At 36.5% G+C, this 24,676-nt stretch overlaps 1 protein-coding gene across 1 annotated transcript; it reads left to right on the top strand.

The window, feature by feature from the left end:
• Positions 1–109: 109 nt before the first annotated feature.
• Positions 110–17,771, top strand: LOC577019 (fumarate hydratase class I, aerobic). The gene is made up of 11 exons (XM_030987175.1): positions 110–172; positions 2,740–2,890; positions 3,472–3,599; positions 4,317–4,455; positions 5,655–5,755; positions 6,383–6,589; positions 8,006–8,132; positions 8,897–9,087; positions 15,032–15,349; positions 16,118–16,237; positions 17,276–17,771. The coding sequence occupies exons 2-11, from the start codon at positions 2,740–2,742 to the stop codon at positions 17,492–17,494; spliced, it is 1,701 nt and encodes a 566-aa protein (XP_030843035.1). The 5' UTR covers positions 110–172; the 3' UTR covers positions 17,495–17,771.
• Positions 17,772–24,676: the final 6,905 nt, after the last annotated feature.

The following is a 24,676-nucleotide window of genomic DNA, read 5'->3' as shown; positions in this document are numbered from 1 at the left end:
TTAAGAAAGGAAAAGGGGCACGTGTCTAATTAAAAAGTGTACCTGTCAGAATTAAGGGGGTAAAGGGGCACTTGGTTCTTTTTCCATTTCGATTTGCCGTTTTGGAGACACTTTAACCTCCCTTGTCGGTCGCTGGCTTATTGGTCGCTAGTTTCAAGGAGCAGACAACAAGGTCAGTATCAAATATCCATTCTGTCCATTTTCGTGAGTTGGAAAAACATTTTACTGTAATGTATAGAACCACAATGGATGTGTTGAATAGTGGAAATGAATGAATTTTGAACAAATTATGATAAGAGCAGCATTTAGAATCTTGTTGGTGTTACCTGTCTGTGACTGTGTCCCGTATGATAACAACTGTGTTAGTGTGTAGGCCTATTGACTATGTGTAATGAAGGGGTGCATGCACACATCGTCTAGGGGCCCGTTCCTAGAAACTGTCATAAGTCTAACTTCTTGACTAAATCAGCGTTAGTGAACAACTTGTCCGCTACGTGTTTCACCAAGCCCTCTTTGCCAAGATCAATGACAACATCAATGACAACATCCTTACTAAGGAGTTATGACGCCTCTGACACCGTCGTATCTCTGTCATAACTATTTAGTCGATGGGCAGCGCCATCACATGTCATTTATTGGGTAGACTATGGCTGGCAAAAAAGGACAATAAATCCTCCAACTATAATTTTTTAACACATTCACTTAAACAGTGAGTTATCGTTTTTTGTATTTGATAATCTCATGAAAATATGCAATGTTTGTATTTAAGGATTTTCCCACTTAAATAAACTGATTATACGCCTTTATTTCCACATTGTAAAATCATCGAAGGGATAGGTATTTAGCCACGGCAGGCAAGCCATAGTTTGAAGTGTATTCTTTATTTTTCAGACCCATATTGCTTTCGAGATAAATTCTATCTTCAAATGTGTAAAATAAATACTTTAAAACATGAGTTTTAACGTTTGGAATGTCGAATTTTTGTCATTTGGATACTGTACTGATGCCTAAAACATTAAACAAAACTTTCATAACATTGTATTTTTATTAAGAATAATATGAGGGTGTATTTTTATAAACTATCAAATGAAAATATCTGGGGGGTACCCATCTCAAGAACAAAACTAATTCACCAGTCATGTAATGAAATACTCACAATTATATTTTACAAGTACTTCTATTGTATAATCTACACAAATTTGGAAGTACAGTCAAACCTGCTTTAGTGACCACCTGTCTACAAAGGCCACCTGTCTATAAAGGCCACATTTGTGTTTCCCTTCGGTGGTCGCTATAGACAGGTTTGACTGTATATTGCATCTCTTATTTCTTGCTATCATTTTCAATCTTTTTTATTACTAATTCATTTAAATAATTGCATTTTCCCTAATATTAATTTTGTAATAATCCGGTGGTATTGCGACTAAGGCTAAGTCTCGGCTCCTATTCTTGCCAATAGTATTCACGAGATACTAGCTAGTAAGCTCTTCGTGAAACGGTTTAAGAAGATCAGAGACATCTCCGTAGTTGGCGGATATGACTGTCTTGTCGTTGGTTTCTAGGAACGAGCCCCCGGTGCATTACTATCCTAGCTGTGTATTAAAAGCTGTGCTATTGATTCTCAACATTTCTAACACCACTGTACAAAACTCATAATCTGTACTTGACGATTGATGACACCTAAATAGCAATGAAATACAATTTTTTTGACTTGGTGATGTTACTAGAAAGAATAATTTAAAATTCAAATTGTAATTGCGAGTCCACTGTCAAACTTGCTAATCAGTAACAAATTAAATGGAACTCACATTTCACAATTTTTGTTGATGAAAATTTCCTTGGTTTTGCAGATGACGGTAGATGGTATAAAAACAGTTTTTAGAAAGGTAAAATTGAATGAGAATGAACCCAAGATGGTAAAATCAGCTTGGTAAGAAAAAGATTAGCAAACGGAAATGCTATTTTTATTATGTGCCCTCTGAGCACTTACTGTTCGCTTCCCATGCCCTGTGTACAGAGTTTAAGAGTTCTTCTGCATTGAGCTAGTACAACGCATGCGCAAAATCCATATATGCATAATTCATGAGGCAGCTATTTCGTAAGCAACGGCTCATCACACATGAACAAATCTTTTCTTGCACATTCCTTGCACATACACTCGCACTTGAGAATCCATAAAAGTATATCACAATATTTCACAAATTATACAAAATCAGTCAAAATTACTGATTAAGAAATACAATTTTCATATGCTAGGACTGCTAAAAACTTGAATTAACAGGTTAGAATTGTCCGGAAAAATGATGCTCGAATGATCTTGGTATCAACGTATGGGGAATGAGGTAAATAATGCCATGATGTCATTTGTGAACTGCATTGTGGGACAGGCTTTCAGTGAATTGGGTAGAATAGACAGAACTTGATAATGATCCGATGACATAACGATATCATACCGATAGCAAATCTTCGTCGGCTGCTACGGTACCATCGGACAGCTGTGCGCATGCCTCGCTGAATGAGGCATGGCGTCACGCGATCGGAACCAGGGCTAGGCAAACCGTAGTGCTGAGTGACGTGAAATAGTTCATCTTACAAAGACAAAAATACCTTAATGGTTTTAGCTTAGGTCCTTATGAAATTCAAATGGAATTTAAGGGGTTATTGCTCCAACATTACGAACCAACTTTTAGAGAGGATGTCATTTTTTTTAGACGGCCTGTGTTTTCTTCTTGTTTTTAGATGCTGTGTTCAAGGTTTCTGAGATCTCACTGTCCGTTGAGACATGGGTTGATGAGAAGTAAAGCCTCTGTAGCAGCTCAGAAACCATTTATCTACCAGGATGTGTTTGAACCTGATCATGCTCGCGACACACCATTCAAGAAACTTACCGGTAAGGTGGATGCCATTTCTCAAAGGAAAAATTCAACTTCTTGGAAATCCCATTGAAGTGTGTATCATAAAATAAAAACAGGCATTTCTATGGGATGTCTTTGAATAGAATTATAGTAATTTTGAGAAAACTGGCCCCTGGTCTGTTTGAAAATCATTGACAGTCAATGGCCTCTATTCACATATTTCTCTGGAATTTCTTTCTGTATTGTATCTTTTTGAGAGAGAAAATAAAGTGACCAGATGAATGATATGAATGTGTTAATAAATGAACAATTTGATTAAATGTTTAATTAAAGAGAAAGTCTACCCTGATATCGAGTTGGTTTTAATAGAAGCATAAAAATGAAAGAAACAGGTCAGTGAAAGTTTGATCAAAAACCAATTAAAAATAAGAAGTTTTTAAATTTTTAAGATGCGATCAATCAAACACGGATTGGCAACTCTGTGACATATCTTGCTAGGTCCCCTCCCATTTGCCCTGTACTAAAAGCCTTCAAAATTGTATATTTTCCATTAATAAAATGGTCCCCAGATAGCAACTTGAAGTTCATATCTGTGGTTTTTGTTATTGTTTCCTAGGTGACTTCGTCTCTACTATTGAAGTTGAAGGCAGAAAGATTCTAAGAGTGAAACCAGAAGCACTAACCATGCTAGCATCTCAAGCTATGATTGACATTGCTCACTTACTCAGGCCCAAACATTTACAAGTAAGAAGAATCTATGATTAACATCGCTCACTCAGGTCCAAACACTAATAACTAAGAGTAAGAACAAGCAATGATTGATATTTTCATTTCAGCTATATTTCACAAACCATGATTATTATCATGATATTGCTCACTTACTCAGGCCCAAACAGTTATAAGTAAGAACAAGCTGTGGTTGACATGATAGCTCTCTTTCTCAGGTCTACACATCTATTTAAGGAATAAGCTATGATTCACATTGCTTACTTACCAAGTTTAAAACATTTACAAGTAAGAACAAGCTACATGTATCCAATCCAATCCAAAAGATATTTGATATAGCGCCTTTTCCTTGCAGTTACACACGCTCCACAATGTTTGGGCCACTTTAAAACAAAAGTTAGACACTTCTCAGAGATCAGTCAAGTAGTAGGCTGGTAATAAAGTAATTTCTAGCAGAATAGATCTTCTATGCTTGACATGCTCGATTCTAATGATGTCTGACAATGATATAATGGTGTGTGTACAGGTAGTCAAATTTATTTTTATACAGCACCTGTGTGAAATTTCTCCAGAAATACTGAATTGTTCATATTATAAATGTTACCTTGCAACCATTCTTTTGTGACTGTAAGGCATGTTTTCTGTTTCTGTTTTTTGATATATATTTTGTATAAATTGTCCATGAACTTCATGCCATGACTGCTATCCATATGCTTATTGTTTTTGTACCTCTAGCAATTAAGAAACATCCTTGATGATCCCGAAGCCTCAAGTAATGATCGTTTTGTATCATTAGAGCTACTCAAGAATGCCAACGTAGCATCAGCAATGGTCTTACCAGGTTGTCAAGATACAGGAACAGCCATCATGATGGGTAAGCTAATGTGTGTCAGTGCCTCAGGTACATTCAATGCTATAGTAGCCATTCTTTATTTACGCCTGGCTGTTTGATGTGGATTGTATATTTCTAGAGACCTAGTTAAAGGGTATTACTTCCTATCAAAGCCAGACCAGGCCTTCGTCCAAGCTCAGACTGCACCATACTCCTTTTGCCCAGAACAAACAAAGCTGGTAATAATGCTTTTCATGCCTCTGCACCACTACTTTCAAATGATCTGCCATGATCTGTCCGCCTATCCCCTTCATAAGATGTTTTTAAGAAGGTTCTAAGAACTCTCCTATTCAGTGATTATCATTTACTTCTGCTTTGTGTAAGTTAAGTTGTTGGAACTCTGAGAAACTGTTTAATATGTGTAAGAGGACTATATAAATCACTTGGTTGTTATTATTATTATTATTATTATTATTATTATTATTATTATTATTATTATTATTATTATTATTATTATTATTATTATTATTATTATTATTATTATTATTATTATTATTATTATTATTATTATTATTATTATTATTATTATTATTATTATTATTATTATTATTATTATTATTATTATTATTATTATTATTATTATTATTATTATTATTATTATTATTATTATTATTATTATTATTATTATTATTATTATTATTATTATCATTAATAAATATCCTCTTGAATTTTTAATAGTAAATGTGTTAACTCATCTAATGTTATAATGACTCCATCTCATATTTCGTAGTGTCAATAGTAACAAACTATTACATTCACCAGCTTTGAAGTAATATACTTCAATAGAACAAAGGTTGAATAAAGTTTGCTCTTGCTCTGTCAGGTAATCCTCAGATAATCAATTTTTATTGAGAAAAAGTCAGGTAATTTTAAAATATGAATAAGAGCTTTTTAAATTTTTGAGTACATGTATGAAACTTTTTATATATTCATGTTGTTGGGATTTTTTTTTTTACCATTTTGCGCTATCAAGTCAATGTAATTTGACTTTTGATTTTAAAAATATGTTTCTGACCAGAATGTTTTTTTCCCTATGATTCATGTACATGTTCTTCATATTATTAAGAAAATGGCTTGCACCAAAAAGAGGAATAGAGGGTAATTTTGATAATAATATTGTTGAGTAGACATAAGGTTTACTGCCATTATGGGTTAGTTTTACCTTTTATTGTGTTGCCCAGGTAAAAGAGGTCAGAATGTCTGGACAGATGAGAGAGATGAAGAACATTTATCTAGAGGAGTCTATAACACATACACACAGAAGAATCTTAGGTATTCACAGGTGAGACCCCTCGGCTGATAAGGAATATACTGTAATATGATTTAAATTGAAGGTTGAGTTCTGGCTCAAGTGTAACAAAAAGAATGAAATTAACTTTCTCATTCTTAATTATATCAAGAATCCATATTCACATATGAAGAGTTTAATTCCAAAAGGAGCTAAATCCATTTTTGTACCTCCTGAGAAGAAAAAAAATTCTTTACCAGATTTTTTACAGGCGTCTATGGAAAAGTGATATTAGAAGGTGCATTTTTTCATAATTGCTCCCAAAATGTAGGTAAATAATTTTGTTGAAAGACAGGTACTTAAGTGAACAATGTTCTGATATCAATAACTCAATTTTCATCAAAAGTGGATTTAGCTCCTATTAGAATTAAGCTCTTTGTGATACAGACAGGCTTCTCTTTCATTTTTCCATGTCCTGTCCTCCATGGCTGCATCTCACGAAACCGTCATAAGTACAAGTTGAGCGACATCCCATTGAAATGCGTGTATTAAGTTTAACAGGTCTCCTTTTCTTTGCTGTCTATTCTCCAGAGCAAGTTCCAAGAATTTATAAATGCATTTAATACCCCTTTTAACCGCCACTGCAGAATGATTAAGTTTTTTTTTGTCTGTTTCTTTCAGGTATCCCCACTGGATATGTTCAAGGAAGCAAACACAGGAACCAACCTACCAGCACAGATAGAACTCTACGCAGTCCCAGGAAATGAATATCACTTTCTCTTTATCGCCAAGGGAGGAGGTTCAGCAAATAAAACATTTCTTTACCAGCAGACAAAGGCTCTCCTCAATAAAGAAAAACTCATGGCTTTTGTCAATGAGAAAATCAAGGTATTTAGATTTCTTCAAAGCTGATAGAAATGGAATTATAGTCAAAGCAAGACAAAAGGCCTGTGTTCTGGGTCAAATATTTTTAATGTTTTTCTATTGTTTTATTCGCAACTATATTATTGATAAGTATAAAACAAACAATTCATATATTTCTTAGCAGGTATGTATTGTGCAATAGCAATTAAAGGGAAATCCAATCTTAATAGCAAACTATTCTAAAATAAAGCAGAAAATCAGAGAAGCAGACTTGTGAAAGTTTGAACAAAATCAGCTTAAAAAATGAGAAAGTTACACTTTGTTAAAGTTGCGATCACAATACTTATGGGAATTTCAGATTGGCTTAATCAGTTATGTCATTGTGATCCAGTGCTGCACAACGATCCCATTTGATCCAACACACAAAACAACTAAAATGTCAACTTATTAAGAGGGCCTTTTCTTTTTAGAGGTCCTGTAATGATATGCTTTCTATAATATATTTTGAGAAGTGCCTCAAAGGAGAAGGCAATCCAGAGAGAAACGTAAATTAATGATGACTAGCTGCCAGTTTGTTTGTTTGTTTGTTTTTATTTCCGAAATTCATATAAACATACAAGTTTTAAAAACATACATATAAAACACATTTCAAATGATAACAAAGTAAATAAATGTGTAAAGTATAGACAAACAGTTGGATAGCACATTTCAGGACCATTTTTGAGAATGGTCCTGTTCTTCCATGGGGTCCAAAAGCAAAAATCATATTAATTTACATACAATATCAATTTTTTTTATTGGTGGCTTGGTGCTCACAGTTGCATGTTGTATGCACACCAACATGGGGTACCATATACTAGCAGTTATTGACTGACATGGGAGAGTACATGTTCACCTGTACAGGCTGAGTTTTATTCATTGGTATGATTTCCAGATTTTAATCATGGATATCTTGGTATCTAAATGAACTATTGATTCATAAAATCTAGAATGTCTCTACAGTCCTGCAATTTTTTTCATTACAATTGAATGCTAAAGTCAGAGATTATGTAAGTTAGCTTATGAGCAATGTTATCAAATTCCTCTATAAAGGTAGTTTACCAAATATAGCGTCAAGAAAAAATGTGTCCAGAACAAAAAACTCATAATTGGTGTGGTGAAAAGCATAGTTTTATGGCATTGTGATAGAACTGTATTTCAAGGACACAGGACTGGGAAATATCTATGCTACCTTGTTTAGACTTAACATTACCAACAAAAATGTAATTAACATACATGTATGTCACATCACAAATTTTCATTCGGCGTTGGGCCTTTCTGCGTTACGAACGCTTCTTTTTGTGCTGATACATTTCGCGTAGACTACCTACATGTAAGACCCCTTTGGGCATTTCCAGTTAATTGGTAATAATATTTTGAATGAATTGATATATTTTGCAGACAATTGGTACAGCTGCATGTCCTCCATACCATCTATCGTTTGTGGTTGGTGGACTATCCGCAGAGATGACTCTCAAGACTGTTAAAATGGCTTCTACAAAGTATTATGACACCCTACCAACGACAGGTTAGTATTCATACTAAAAATAGCCACTGTGGAAGCTTTCACTGAGGTTAGTTATGCAAGATAAGGGCATTTTAAAATTTTGATTAATTTTCACATTTCCTATGATTCTAATGCACTGCTAGTCATCCTCCATTAGAGCAGTGGTCAGTACAGTAATTATATTATTATTATTATAATAAATTCATACATGTATACTTGTAACTCTCAATATGATGTAATTTCTTTTGCCTTATCTCCCAGATTTACTTTGTATCTTATTTCCCCCTACACTAGATCTAACATAACAAACTCATTCACCACATGATTTCACTGGTCCAAATACAATAAATGTTGTGCAGCTCGCCATCAGCCCATTGCGGTGCTTGGTTCTATTTCGTATCTCTATTGTCCTCTCGCTGATACATTACTGTTCCTTTCATCTAAGGTACAAGCCCAGGGGGGTGTTTCACAAAGTTTCTAAGTCGAACTTAACTCTTAGTTGGACTTAAATATTATGGAGAGCCATTTGTGGCCTACCGGTAATAATGAAATATATTCAAAAGCAAAAATTCAAGTATTTTAGACTTTTCATAAATTCCACATCAACATGAAATCTCCCATGATAATAGAAAATATGAATGATTCGAATCAACATTTTATGCCTTTTAAAATAACTTTTACAAAATATTTTCAAGGATACTAACGGCTTTCCATAATTGTTAAGTCCAACTTAGGATCTTTGTGAAACACCCCCCTGGTATATTTGGTATGGTTATTCCATACAGGTAATGAGCATGGAAGAGCCTTCAGAGACGTAGAGTTGGAGAAAGAAATCCATGAGTTATCTCAACAGCTTGGTATAGGAGCTCAGTTTGGTGGGAAATACTTCTGTCATGATGTGAGAGTTATCCGTCTTCCTAGGCATGGTGCATCTTGCCCTGTAGGACTGGGTGTTTCATGCTCTGCAGACAGGCAGGTAAGTCTCATATAGACATCATGCTACTAGATAGCAAGGATAACTATCATAACATGTTAGTATGACATTTCATTACATGTTATGTATATATTCAAGTCACCTTGCTACAATTTGAGTATGGTTTATGTTAAAGCTTATCTGTACTAGTTAATAGAAGGGATTAGATCACTCTACAAGGTCACTGGACAGGTAGGCTAGGAATATTGTGTCTTTTTTTCGGTAAACGTCAAACAAATTGCAATAAAATATTTTTCACTGCAATGCATTTTTGTAAGGTCCCCAAAATGACATACTAAAAGTCCTAAAAAATCCAAATAGTGGAAGTGCCCCTAATTTGCAAAAATCCAATATGGCCGCTATTTCGAGGATTTTCACATATATTTTATCATATTTGTCAGCTTGTATAGGCTGTTGTGGCACTGAAGGAGTAGGAAAAGTGATCTGCTGTACATTTTTTATCAACTAAAATACCCATATACTACAGGTACATCACATATCTGAACAAAATCTCCCACACATCCACACCCACACAATCCAATATGTATTTTATGCTCAATTTATCACCTCAGCAGATGATGTTATTTCATTATGCACTAGACAAATATCATGTCATTTTAATGATATTGAAAAAAATGAAATAAAATATTCAGAAAAACTGGCCCTTATGAGTATTCGTACAAACACAAGAGCTGTTGGTAGGGCTATTAGGGGTACAACCTGTACCTTACATTATCCTCATGGTCATTGGAATTAGAAGTTGTTCTCAGTGTAACAGTTTACATAAGTTTAGAGATCTGACAAATAGTACATTGCATGCTAATGGCTCATCACAGTACAATTATCCATATTACTGCGGTATTTGTGCTCTCTAGTCACTATTTTTGTCAAATATCAAACTAAGTTAGACCCGTAAGCTTTTATTATGTGATATCCATGATGCCTAATTCATAGTCATTCATTGCAAAACTTTGAAGTAGAACACCCAATAATAGTTTCATTATAATATCGATGGAAAGCTTATAATGTGCAGAATACAATACATTTTTTAAAATTAAGATATCAGAATCAACTAAGGCACAATAACCAATCAAAGTTTGTTATTACACCCCCACCCCCCCCCCTCCTTCATCTAAATTCATTCAGAGGTCAAATTAAGCCTGTAATTCATGACGCCACAGAATGTACACCTTTCTTGATCGCTGATCTATGCAGTGCTACAAAAGGCAAGCCTACACATGAATAGGAAGGGGGCTTTAGTTGTTGTTGTGGTACTGATTGTACTATTACTGTAGTTGTAGTAGAGATATGCATTAAAAGAAATGATACTTGGTCGCAAAATGTGTCTGGAAGACTTGCGTCTGTCAATGATCTTCCCGCAGTTGATGCAGTTTACCATAAACTATGCATGGTGAACTTTAAAACTAAAAAAAAAAATACCAATGGTATACTCTGTGAGCACAAGCACTTCCAAAAAGGCTAAAACTGGCCGAACTAAACATGAGGTGAAATTGACTGCATTCTTAAAATAGTCAAGTCCCTTGAGGAAAATGATGAGGAACAAACAACAGTAGTTGATTTTGTTACTAAGATGCAAGAGTATTTTCTGGATACAGATCATGATGCCGACAGTGGGGTATACATGAAAAAGAAAATACAGTGGCACTTAGGTGAGAGGATTGTATAACTGAACTGAAAGGAAACCATGATGTAGTTACATTTCGTAGCACAGTTTGCTATTCTGTATGAATTCCACAAGCAGCCAAAGAACAACACACCAAAGCAGGAGAAAATGAGGATCATCAAGACTGCTGCCTCACCGTTTAAAGAATGACGTCAAGTTATTAAAAGAAAATTACAAGTGACACGTTTACCTGCATTTCTCACAGATTCCCTGCAACTGCTATTGAGGAACATGTTTGTTGGCCAAAAGGTAGATTGTGATGCTGGCATCTATTGGGCAAGCCATAATGCACGCAATACGTCCAAGGGTTCTCCTTGCTCCTCTTCAGCTTGGACTACAAATGCATCATCAATTCTCATCTCGCTTTCTGATCGACACACTGCATGCGCAATGCTTCTAATGCTCTTATCCGGTGGTTAAGAAATATGAAAGAAGTGCGGCAATTTCTCAAGAGTTCATTCAGTTTATTGCAAATAATATCGACACTCCTGATGGATCAGGTACTTTCCACAGATGGGCACATTGCTACCCAAACCCTAGGGATAATTTACTGTAAGCCTGTACTAAACGGTATCCGCTGAGGACTTTGCTACTGTTGGACGTATCAACATTGAATACTTAAACAGAGATGCCAACTAGTACGGATTTCCCGTAATTTCTACGGGAAATCGGCCGATTACTGGCGGTACGATTTTCATACCATAAATCCCGGATTTTGCCGATTTTGCCGATTTTCAAAATTAGCACTTTAAGGTTTAGCACGTACTTTTGACTATTGCAGCGCAGCCATCCTTGAATCCATGCATAGAAATCCCATAGGGCTTCCGATTGGACAATTTGTTATCTAGCACACCCCTTTCACAGTGCAGGTGCATACATGTGCTTCGCGAGCGGGGGCCGGGTGAAATACCTCTCTTGGCCGCGCGGCCAGCGCCAGGCCTCGCTACGCTAGCGCCGTGTACACTGTCGGATTTCTCACAGGCTGTCACAGCGTTCGTCGATTTTCGTCGACAATCTGAACTCATGTTGGTTGGATTTAGATATCAATCATCATGTCTTCCACAACTAAGAAGCGTGGCAAGAAGTTACAGACTTTTAAAGAAGAATACAGTAAGAAATGGAAATGCATCGTGTAACACCAACTAATGAACAGGTATGTTACTTTTATTTAACTTGTTGTGCTATCGCGCTTGCCTGCGGGAGCTGCGCTTGCCAACGTGCAGAAAAATTTGCGTCGCGCAGAAAATTACGGATTTTGTCTCCAAATTACGGATTTTTAGCCTTATGATTACTGATTTGTGCTCTGAAAGGTTGGCATCCCTGCTTAAAGGCATCTACAACTGTACAACCTCTGGTTTACTAGCCGATTGTGAATCGGGGACCAGAAGATCCAACATTTGATCTTGATGTGTTGTTGAAGACATCTTTACTACTTTGGTCCCCAAGGCCTTCAAAGGTCCGGAACGATACAGATAATAAACACAACGGCAAGTACCATGATCAGTCATCTTCTATGTTTCTCCCCATGATTGACATGAATCCTAGTGATCCATCCTGCATGTGTTTACTAAACTCTGCGTTTTGCTTGTACCCATGCTAAAGGTATAATACTATACACCTGTTTGGACGTTTGATAAGCTGCTCTGGTGGAAGGCACTCACAATAACCAGGAGCCAGCCAAGTGACAGTGACTTGAAGCAGATCGTTCTGCAGGGCATTTGATGACGGACTCAGGGCCCCATGAACTTCCTGAAGTATAAAGTATGCCATATATGCTTGGTGGAAAGGCTATTTCTAGAGCTGCATGTGCGGAGCCATGCATTTACTCGTTGATGCTGCTCTAAATACCATGCTGATACCAGACTTGTATAATATACATCTGCAACAAGTACAAACAACCTCTGGAAGCTCCTATAGTGATCACTATAGGAATTTCCAGAGGTTGTTTAGCACCCAGGTGTTCCATGTGGAGTAGCTAATTTCGTGGAGCAGCCCACTTAAGTTCTCTCTTGAACAACTACTAACGGACAGCATCTTCTTGATCTTCATTGTGATGTAGCAATTGAGGAAGAGCAGATCCTGGAATTAATTGTGATGCAACAGAAGTTCAAAGCAACAGTTATTGTCGATGATGACACAAACCTTCTCATCGTGCTGATCTTCTACGCTGATCTGAATTCAAAGGACTTCTTTTTTTTTGCACCTGAGCCCAATTAAGGCAACTCCAAGAAGAACCGAACATATCAAACAGCTGAAGGAAACTCTAGGAAGTAGTGTGTGTGACTACTTTCTCTGTGTCGTGTGCTTCTGGACTGCGGCACAATGTCTCGCATATTTGGACTAGGGAAAGGCGTAGCACTGAAGAAAATCATGAAGAATGACGACTTCTGTGAGCTTGCCATGGTATTTAGTCAGCCGGCATCATACCTGAAGGAGGCCATTATTCCAACTGGAGAGAAGGCACTTGTATGCCTGTATGGCGGTGACTCAATAGAAGATTGCGTAAGCAAAGACTTTCCAACCAACTTCAGCAGCAGGAAAGTTCCACAGTCTGCGTGTGTACTATCAGATATTAGAATGGAAAGGAATGGCAGACAGCCTGACATCGGGAAACTGAGTTGGCAGGTCATGGATGGGAAGTATCTTCCAATAAAAACTGATAAAACACCAGCTTCCGCATAACACCTTAAGATCATCAGATGTGGATGCAAGAAAGATTGTGCAGCCAAGAAATGCACGTGCTGGAAGTATGGCCTCCAATGTCCAACAGCCTGCACTGATTGTCATGGCACTAGTTGTAGCAACTCACCACCATTATAGGCCTACCTAGAACTTGACGATACTACTGATCAGCATGCCACATAAATGTTTGTTTGTAGGAGACTACCAACTCTAATCAAATTAAAATATGTATACTTAACTGTAGGCCTCATGACCTGCATCCTGTAATAACAATTGCACTGGGATTGTAAACTAACATAGACATAGCTGCTCTGAAATGCATTGTAAGGTGAGAATCAACACAAAATTGATTAACCCACTTTTAACAAAATGTATGTGTATATATGCAAATTAAAAAACCTAATTATGAAACATTTGAAATATAAATATATTTGTACAACATATATAAGTGTTGTTGCAATTAGTCTGAATGTATTCAATGTAACATAAGACAAAAAATATCATTATAATACATTCTCTACAAAAATGTTTAATTTAGCAGCCATTTTGAATTTAAGCAAATTAAAACACTCAACCGGGCATATGAAACCTTATGCAAACAAAAAATTCTTGGAAATAACATTTTAGACTTTAAAAGTACACTAAAAGTGTGCTAAAAGGTATGTATGGTGAATATTTTGACCAAATCTAGGAGAAAATCCTAGAATTGGCGGCCATTGTGGATTTATGGAAAATAGACACAATTAGTCCACTACACGGATAATGTAAGGTACGGGCTGTACCCCTACATAACCCTATAACAGCTCTTGTGTTTGTACGAATACTCATAAGGGCCAGTTTTTCTGAACTGATATTTTTGTTTTAGTTGTTTCAATATAAAATGACATGATATTTGTCTAGTGCATAATGAAATAACATCATCTGCTAAGGTAATAAATTGAGCATAAATTACATGTTGGATTGTGTGGGTGTGCGGGGGATTTGTCTCAGGTGTGTGATGTACCTGTAGAATATGGGTATTTTAGTTGATACAAAATGTACAGCAGATCACTTTTCCTACTCCTTTAGTGCCACAACAGCCTATACAAGTTGACAAATATGACAAAATCTATGTGAAAATCCTCAAAATAGCGGCCATATTGGATTTATGCAAATTAGGGGCACTTCCACTACTTGGATTTTTTTGGACTTTTAGTATGTCATTTTGAGGACCTTACTAAAATGCATTGCAGTGAAAAATATTTTATTGCAATTTGTTTGACCTCAAAACACAATATTCCTAACCTAAGGTGGTTATCTCATCAACTCAGCTCTCAATTAACATAAGAAAAAGAGGATCATGGGGGACCAATGGTCACCGATTAGGCATTGTTTTCTATATAGAGGGAGCAAGTAGCTACAAGTAGGACAGTGTGGCTTTAAGTATAAGGGAATCATATGTATTTGACTTGTCTCTGAATATTTGATAAATAGCCATGCAATATGAAAATATGGAGCAATTAAATAATCTGAATCTGAATGCAGACAAGGGTGTTTCACCATATATGTGGAATTCAATGTAAATTGATTGCTTTTCTACAGGCGATTGGTAAGATAACAGAGGAAGGTGTGTTCCTAGAGCAGCTTGAAACCAATCCTATCAAGTATCTACCTGAGGTCCAAGAGGGTGACCTGAGTGGTGAGGTCATCAAGGTCAATCTAAACCAACCCATGGATGATATCCTAGCAACACTGACTCAGCATCCAATCAGAACTAGGATCAGCTTGACAGGCACATTGGTGGTTGCTAGGGACATTGCACATGCTAAGCTGCAGGAGAGGTTGGATGCTGGTGAAGAGCTTCCTCAGTATATGAAAGATCATCCTGTTTATTATGCAGGACCAGCAAAGACACCAGAGGTAAGAACCCAAACACCTTCAGTGAGATATCCTCTTATTTCAGAAGATTTTACTTGTAAAACCCTGCAGGGTTCTCTAGGCTGCTGCATGCTTGCAGTTTAATAACTGTTTACCAAATATATCAATTAGTAGGCGGTTTCCCGGCAAAATTTGTATCATATCTTAATCAAAACATATTCTTTCACAAGATTGGTAATAAGAGCTTCCATTTCATTTTTTGAGAGGGGGGCGTTTCCAAAACTGGCCTTCACCTTTAATAACTGTTTTGGAGCAGTATGATGGATGAACACTATATTAATCAATGATATGGCCTTTACAAAACTTATTTCTCACATTCATTTTTCTTTTAATAGTGACATTGCCCAGAAATGTCTTTGTCACAGAATGATAGATTGCCCTTTAAAAGTATTGTTCACCTGGAGCCTTATTGAAATATAACATCACTTGGGACACTAAAGGACATTTAAGGACTGGGACGAGCTACCTCAGATCATCGTCAAAATGCCTTCTTTGGAGCAGTTCAAGGTGACTCTTGAAACAGTTTAGTTCCCTTTTCAGGAACTGTCCCACATAGAGCTGTATATAACAACTCTATGTTTTACCCTCATCTAGATGCTGAACAGGCGTTGATGAGTATTACCATAGAAATAGAAGTAGAAGTTGGGAAATACTGAATTTGTTGGTAAAACATGTTATATCGAGTGGAATCTTTCACATGATTGTAGGGCTATTTATCAATATAACTCTATGTCTTTCACATGATTGTAGGGCTATGCATCGGGATCATTTGGACCTACAACGGCAGGCAGAATGGACTCTTATGTCAACTCATTTCAGGCTGCTGGCGGGTCAAAGGTCATGTTAGCCAAAGGGAACAGAAGCAAAGATGTAAGTTCTTGATTTATGTGTGTGGCGTACTTATCATTCAGTCATACATGTATTATCACATTGGCTACACATGTGATAACCAGTTCAGTCTAACCAATTAGGCAACAAACCAATTTGCCTTGTACCCAAGAAGCTGTATGGTGTACAGTAATAATCTTTGATGACTTTGTTTTTGTTAAGTTGCAAGGCACATATCCCTATTGTATACCACATATTTTTACCAAAAAAAAAATTCTGTTTCAAATCTATAAACGCAATGACCCGCCACCATAAGCAGACTGATTCATAAACACTGATTTAGATTTGAATTTCATTATCTTTGACATGTTAGTCAAAATCTGTTTTAAAAAAATAGATGACATTTCTTAATATACAGCAATAAATCTCTATGATATCTTATTTTAACAATATGTAGTATATCATCACTTTGGATATTGGATTGTACAGTATTAAGATCGGGTGGTGAAGAATATGAAATATTTAGCCTCAGTGCTGCGCGCTTTGTGGAAATATAACTCCCCTCAGCGGTCCAAAGAAAGTTATGAAACACACACTAGTGGTCAACATCTTTATGATATAGTCTGATGAAATAGGATTTTCCTACAATATGGCCTTCTTTTTTTTCTTTGGATCAAGCACTGTGTTATCACAATAACAAAATCTTTGGTATCAATTCATTGAATTCAGAATAAGGACTCAGATCCAAATAAAAGTATTACAAAAAACAAATAAAATAAACATTATTCCTCTCCAAAAAAAACACTCGGCATCTCAGAACATGAAATGATTAGAGTGAACAGAAAAAAATACTAATATTTTATTTCTAAGCTTTAAAACACATTCTCTTCCTGTCTCTTTCTTCTCTCTATCTTTCACTCCTTTTCACCCATCTATGAACACGCCCGTTGTCTATTTCTCATTATATGTGCCCCTATTTTCCTCCCCCTCGATCTCCCTCCCCTCCTCCCCTCTGCCTCCCTCTCCAACTCCCCCTCCTCCCCTCCCCTCCCCTCCCCTCCCCCTCCCCTCATTCTACAGGTCACCAAGGCATGTAAGACTCATGGTGGTTTCTACCTTGGTTCTATTGGCGGGCCGGCAGCCATCTTGGCTCAGGACTGTATCAAGAAGGTTGAAGTGTTAGAGTATGAAGAGCTTGGTATGGAGGCTATCTGGCGGGTAGATGTGGAGGATTTCCCAGCTTTTATTGTGGTTGATGACAAGGGAAATGATTTCTTTAAAAAATGGCAGGTGGAATGATTCATATGATTGACAATTCAAGAACTCTATACTTGAACTTGTTAAGTACCACTTCTATTTAGTCATTTTATTATGACATTAATATTTGTTTCTCTTTAAAATTTACCTCAAAACTTTAACCCTGCATGTCCAGGATCGATATGGAGGGGTATGTCTCTTCATCAGTCCAATCAGAATACCTTCAAAGTTTGGATATATATATATACAGTCAAATCTGCTTTAGTGACCATCTGTCTACAAAGACCGTATTTGTTGTTTCCCTTGAAAATGGTTTCCCATTGAAACATGTACTATAGGCACCTGTACTTAAAGACCACCTGCCTATAAAGACCACTTTTCTTGTCTCCCTTGGGTGGTGTTTACAGACGGGTTTGCGCTGCATATATATATATAAATATATATACATATGAGCCATTACAGAATTTGCTAGCCAAGGAAGGTCTATAGTCCTTTGTGCAACTGAGCTCTCCTGAAAAAGTAGAATCATACAGGATTTATGAAGATTAATTGACTTGTACATATGGAAAGCCTCTTATTCAGTACAAGTTGGCTGACATCCCTTTAAAACATGTGATGTTATATGTGTGGAATTTCAAAAAAATATCTTGTAAATGCGATATAAAATTGAGAACAGTATTAACAGGATGAATACAAATAGTTCATATACAATTTGCACTTCACTATTTTCATCTTATCGGCATTGGCAAATGTTTTGATTCCCCTTAATGTCAGTGGTCATGAAATATAAGTGATTTGAAATATCTCTTATATCTTTATAGGAAGACAAAATTCTTGCTATTGAACAGCAGCCGTTCAGAATTTTTCATTATAGGATATCAATAAACTTGAGGAAATGAACATCAAAGTTTTCAGTAAATTATGCTGAGAAGGGTGTTAAGAGTTCTTGAGATGCCTGAAAATGTCTGTTTAGGTGCTATTTAGAGGCTTTCCTGTTGTGTATACCTAGATGTACAATAGTTGATCTGGTGGGTTTTTTACTGAGTTTTGTGGTCTACGTCTGTATATTTTGACTATATTTTGGTCCCAAATAATAATATTCTGTTTTTTATCTAAAGCCTCGGTCACAAATGCCATTACAAACTGCTACAAACGCTGTACAACGATTTTCAGACAATGGAAATTCGGGAAGACAATGGAAAAATAGGGAGATTCGTACAAAATTATTATTTGTACGAACCTTTGTGACCATAGCATTACCTGATTGATCACCTAAAGCAGCTGTTTTCAACCAGGGTGCTGCAGGACATCTCTAATGTGCTGAAATTAAATTCCAAAAAATTTAATTCAATATTATTTTTTTTCATCCATTATGAAATAAATGTCAATTTTGTGAAAACAAAATATTAGAAACTGCTTTATATTTTCATGAAGAAACAACATTTTGAAGACAATTAAGTGTCTTTTTTTTCCTCGCTCACTTGCTTGCAACATTTAGAAACAGTATGATTTCAGGCAGTGAAGTGCCTGAATACTCACATAATTAGTCAACAAGGTGCCAGAATATCTGTTATGACAGAAGGGGCCCTAATATAACTTTTTTTTTAAATTGCCATTACATTATTACCATGCTTGTTTGCTTCATTTACTCAGTCGATTTGGAAACAGGATAATTCTGGACAACGAGATGCCTGAATATCCTTGTATTCATGTATTGGGCAACGAGGTGCCCGCATATGTTATCTAGTGTTTTGTTTACGAAATAGCATTTTCTCTATGTTTGACTGCTTACCAAGTCTTATAGTACCATTGAGGTGATTCTAATGTTGTACTTATGAGCATAAAAATGTGAAGAATTAGAGTTCAACAGGTCATAATGCATAATCTTACCATAGTGGCTTGAAATCTATTAGAGCAACTTTGACAGCTACAAAAACAATCCTACAAGATTGAACTGATTTGACTTGTTGTATTCTTTATTTGAAAGGTCACAAAGGCATGCATGTTCAGGAAAGGTAAAAAATACGAGTTGATCCTTGTGGTGGATGAGAGGACAAAGTTTTCAACAAAAATGGCCAAATGTTACGCCTAAATGTACAAGCATGAAAGTATGAACTGATTAGATATCAGGTTCAAGTTGTGAAGGTCCCTTCATTGGTATCATTGGTAGATGAGTGGAAGGAAGTACAGGTAATGAGTGATAACAAAATTAAACATAATAAACGATTGGTTAATTAGATTGGTTTATTAGAGATGGAAGCATTGACCTGTTCATATTTAGTTTTTTGAGGGTATATTTTCTTTTTCTTTTTTAATGAGTTATTGTAAAATGCAGATGTTTAACATGTATAAATCATCAGCTATTATGGGTATTCATAGCATTTTATGAAATTCATGTGTGTAAATGTGTATAAAAGAGATATTCTAAAGAAGAAATTAAACTTGGTTAAAATTTTACTTGATAAATTATTGTTTTTGTTATCATTCAGGATTGTGTTTGTGCTGTGTATTCGTTTTCACTGGCTACCTGCTGTAGCAACGAACAGAGTTGACAAAAGACTTAACTCCGTTTTGTCGATGATCAGCCATGCACAAATAAGACGAAAGACTTGATGCATGGCTGATCGTCAACGAAACGGAGTCAAGTCTTTTGTCAACTCTGTTGCTACGGCAGCCAGCTAGTGAAATCAAATTCGTTTAATAAAATTATGGAAATGCAAGCCTTAATTTAAACAAACAGAACTTTGTTATTCCTGGCTCATTTGTCCTGATTGAGGTCTCAAATGAAAGGGCAGAAAATGAACTTTCTAGAAAAGTCATTTTCTCTTTGAAATTCAGATACCGCCCGCCAAATGACTTTTTGGTTTCCTCTCTTCAAATTTTCTTTAATCACTCATGCGTGAAATATGCATTACATAAGTTGCTTCAAATGAAAGAGGAGGATATAAGCTTTACAAATATCTGTCATTTATTAATTATAGTTGTGATTAAGTTATGATAAAACATCGATAATTCTTAGTTTCGCTTTTTCTGGGACACACTGTATGTATATATATATATGTGTGTGTGTGTGTGTGTGTGTATTATCACTAACATTTGAAGGAGGGGCAAAGGGCAATTTGCCCATCCTGACACATTCCAGACCAAGAATAAAAAATAAGCAGCCACATTTTAGGTAATCATGTGTTAGTCACTAATAATGTTCTATGTTTGTTTTATGTTTGCATTGCATGGACATCTAAGCGGCTGAACTCCTGTCACCGTCACACCAGTTTCGGGTGTATCAACATAAACATCTGACCCTCCCCTCCAAAATTCACTTTGCCAAGTAACATCAGCACCCCCCCCCCCTCTCTAAAAATTAGAGAGAAAACAAGAAAATAATGTCCTTAAATTGACTTTTAGGCGGCTTTGGGACCGTATTATTAGTTTGATTAGTAAGAATATCAGGATTTTAATCAAATCTAAATTTAAAAAAAGTAATCGTGTGTTTAACGCAGCGACGGATTTGAAAGTATTTACACTGTCTAAAACGTAATCCTACAACAAATTGCAAAAGGGGGAAACATGAGCAAGTTTGATGCAAAATGAGAAATTTATTTCATCTTTGTTTTTCTTTGCTTAGAAGCACACATACACAATATATATGTTTGTGTACATATACCACACTGTACAATTTTGGGGAAAACTTTACTTCTACATGATAACAATAATGATAATATAATAAAAATGATAATAACAAAAAAGCAATTATTCAGGAGTGCTAAAACGGATGCGAATAAGGACTAAAAATTAATCTAGCGGCTCGATTCTGGACATTTCATATTACCTTCTATCTTTTGTAGACAGAACGGTATAAAGACTATTTACAATAATCTAACCTGGGTAGAATTAATGCACGAACAGCATGGTGACAGTCTTGATATCAAGGACAATGTGAATATGGTATTGATGCATACAGGCGCGCCGGAAGCAGTTTGGGATGGGGGGGGGGGGGGGCAAACATTCCAGGGGCCTTATCTTCCAGGGGCAGTGAGCCAGTGACGTAACGAGCAAAAACGTTTGGAAGAGGGGGGGGGCAAAAGAAAAATCTGCATCACCACCACTCTTACACGTTACATGCAGGCCCCGCGGAATGTTTTTTCAAGTGGATTATTAACAATCAGGTAGATCGTAAATTGACGTGGGGTCCAGGGCCTGAGCCCTGGTAGGGGGTCAAGTGGCTGAGCTCCCAGAAGCTCAGGGGTTTCAGGCATTAAAATCATGGTCAGATAAGCATTTTTAAATACCTTATTTGTGACACTGGCAGGCCACTAATTTGAGGAGAGTCCAAGGAGCAGAGCCCCCGGAAGCTCGTTTTTTTTAGTTATTTAATAACGGTCAGATGAGCATACAGGAGACCGCCTTAGGACCCTTGGTGGGGTCCAGGGGGCAGAGCCCCCGGAAGCTCAGGGGTTTTAGGAATTTAATAACGGTCAGATGAGCATACAGGGGACCGCCTTAGGGCCCTAAATAGGGTCCGGGAGCGGAGCCCCCGTAAGCTCTGGGGTATGAGGCATTTAATTACGGTCAGATGAGCATCCTGGGCCCCGCCTTAGGGCCATTGGTGGGTCCAGGGGGCAGATCCCCCGAAAGCTTGAGGGTTTTAGGATATTAAATTACGGTCAGATGGGCATACAGGGGACCGCCTTAGGGCCCTTGGTGGGTCACTTATTTTTTCTCTCTCTCTTTCTTTCTTTTTCTCTGTAACAAACTTTTTCAAAAAGTGAGGGGGGCTCGGGCCCCCGAGCCCGGACGTTCTGCAGACCATGACACAAAGGCTTGTAAATAAGCATATTTTGCGCCCGACTGTAAATTTGGGAATTTCTAATTTTCCAACAAACGCATAAAAAGGTATGATAAAAAAAAATTAAGAAAAAATACCGGAAAACCATGTCATTTCAGCAACATTTGTAAATTACTGGTATCGAATAAAAAATACCCCCCCCCCCCCATCAGTACGCCAGCGTTCAGGGGCTCACGTCTTCTCACCCCTATAACAAATAACAGACACGCTTTCCCATTCTCTCACAATATGTCCACGATATGCGCGTATCGCTATTATAAAAACCTCCAATGATAAATATATGTAGCATGCTCAATGTTTAGGAAATTTAATTCCTGTTAACTTTCCTTTTCTTTGAATGGAAATTTATATGACATTTAATTCAGGTTGCTATTATTGTTATGTTCTTTTGGGTTCAAATATAAACCATCTTTACTCCTTTACTGCTTTTCTTTTCTTTTTTGAGGGGGGGGGGGGGGCCCTTTTTTTTGGGGGGGGGGGCAAAAATGCGTTTTCCTCCCCCCCCCCCCCCCACACTTTTTTGACTGGGGGGCAACTGCTCCCCCTGCCCCCCACTTCCGGCGCCTATGGATGCATATACTCCAAGATCAGTAACTCTAGAGGAAAGAGGTATAAGTTTGACCATTTAACAAAATTGTAAAGCAGAGAAATGTAAAACGATTAGAAACGTATTATTAAATGTTGGTATTAAAAGAAATGATGGCATGAATGGGTGACACTGAATAAAAAGTAAACTGCAATAAATAAAATACAAGTCATGTACATTATGGCAGCAGGTGAAAAATCTCCTACTGTAGTATACGAGTAAACATACAATCTCTAAGAACATTACAAGTACTTGAAAAAAAAGTATTCAGTAAACGTCTAGTCACTTATATATTACATACAAATTCATGTGATCACAAAAGAACAACAGAATATAAAATTAGAACACAGATACGATCAAATTAAGTAAGAGGTACAGAGAGTGGTATGTGAAGAGCGCACCTCTAGCTATCACCACTATCACGATTACAATTATAATGATGATGATGATGATGGGGTGATAAGAACATTTTAGATGGGAATGTAATCACTTAAGTTACTCGATAATTCTATTTTCCTCGGCCAAACTCCCCCTTCTCAATTAGAATGTTCCCCCGCCCACCCGGAATTTACGCCAGTGAATTAGACAATACTTGTAAGAGGAGTGATAAACCACCACTCATATGCCTTCACAACGACACGCCATTCTTGATTCTGCATCATGTCATTTGATAAAGCGTTCTAAAAACAGTCGCTTGTACACTTATTATATTCCCTCGAACCATGAGACATTGACTTCCTCTTTGAGAAAACAAATCTGAGAGACTACCCTTTTCTTCTTCTTCATCATCAACAGCATCATCACTACTTTCATCTTATTTTTCTTTTTTCCTCTATTTTCTTCTCCTCCAATTCCTTCTCCTTTTCATTCTTATATCATTTCCTCTTCATATCATTCTTCGTCCTCTTCTTCTTCATCTCATTCTATTGTTATCTTCTTCTTCTTTCTTCCTTCATTTCTTCTTCTTCTTCGTCCTCTTACTCTTCTGTTCATTAAAAAATATTTCCTCAATCGAAATCCAAATGGTCTCATTTTTAAATTCCATGATTACAATTTCCCTGTGCTTGATGACGACTTGGAGAAAGCTGAGATTGGAAATAAAAACTTCGCAAGGTATGCAATTTATTTCGGATTAGGAAGCGATGCTGTAGCTGATTAGGCTTATACGGGGGCTTATAACTTACCTTAGCCCACTCTTGAACAAGATATTAGTGTTTTCTTTTTATACACTGTAAATGCATACTCTTAAAGGGCAAGTCCACTCCAAAAATAACTTACTTATAATAGAAGCAGAAAATCGGGAAAAAAAATCAAAAAACCTTTGAGCAAAATCAGATAACCAATTAGAAAGTTATGAATATTTATTGACATGAAAGCTTTTGAGAATCACAAGACAAATTGGCAACTCACTAATGAGTCTGTGACGTCATTACCTCACTATTCACTTATTGGTTTCTTTATTTTGATAATTTAAATTTCCCATTCTCCCCCTAAGAATCTTATTTCCTCACACCAGCATCCAAGTTATATTGATAGTAATATGTTTTCGTGTGGATGCACTATTATAGACTAATTTTTTTTCAGTTAAATCATTACAAATTTGAATTTTGATAAACTGATTATGTAAGAATCAATTATTATGAATATACAATATTCAGAAAATAGCATCAATTCTTCAAAGTTCATAACAGATTTTGTGAAATGTCATGCACGCAATATGATACAAACCATATAACCTGGGCAAAGGCATGGGGAAATCAAGTTTTGGGGGATAAAAAAAGGGAAATTAATG

This window comes from Strongylocentrotus purpuratus, unplaced genomic scaffold (genome assembly GCF_000002235.5).
Source record: "Strongylocentrotus purpuratus isolate Spur 01 unplaced genomic scaffold, Spur_5.0 spur5_scaffold_16, whole genome shotgun sequence".
Classification (NCBI taxonomy): Eukaryota; Metazoa; Echinodermata; class Echinoidea; order Camarodonta; family Strongylocentrotidae; genus Strongylocentrotus; species Strongylocentrotus purpuratus.
Note: the sequence above shows the minus strand (reverse complement) of the source record. Positions and strands in the feature narration are given on the sequence as shown.

Excerpts from the sequence above, each read along its gene's own strand:
- LOC577019 (XM_030987175.1), top strand. The coding sequence starts at position 2,740 with ATGCTGTGTTCAAGGTTTCTGAGATCTCACTGTCCGTTGAGACATGGG. Across the intron at positions 2,891-3,471 it reads ACCATTCAAGAAACTTACCG|GTGACTTCGTCTCTACTATT; the intron begins GTAAGGTGGATG and ends ATTGTTTCCTAG. Across the intron at positions 3,600-4,316 it reads TCAGGCCCAAACATTTACAA|CAATTAAGAAACATCCTTGA; the intron begins GTAAGAAGAATC and ends TTGTACCTCTAG.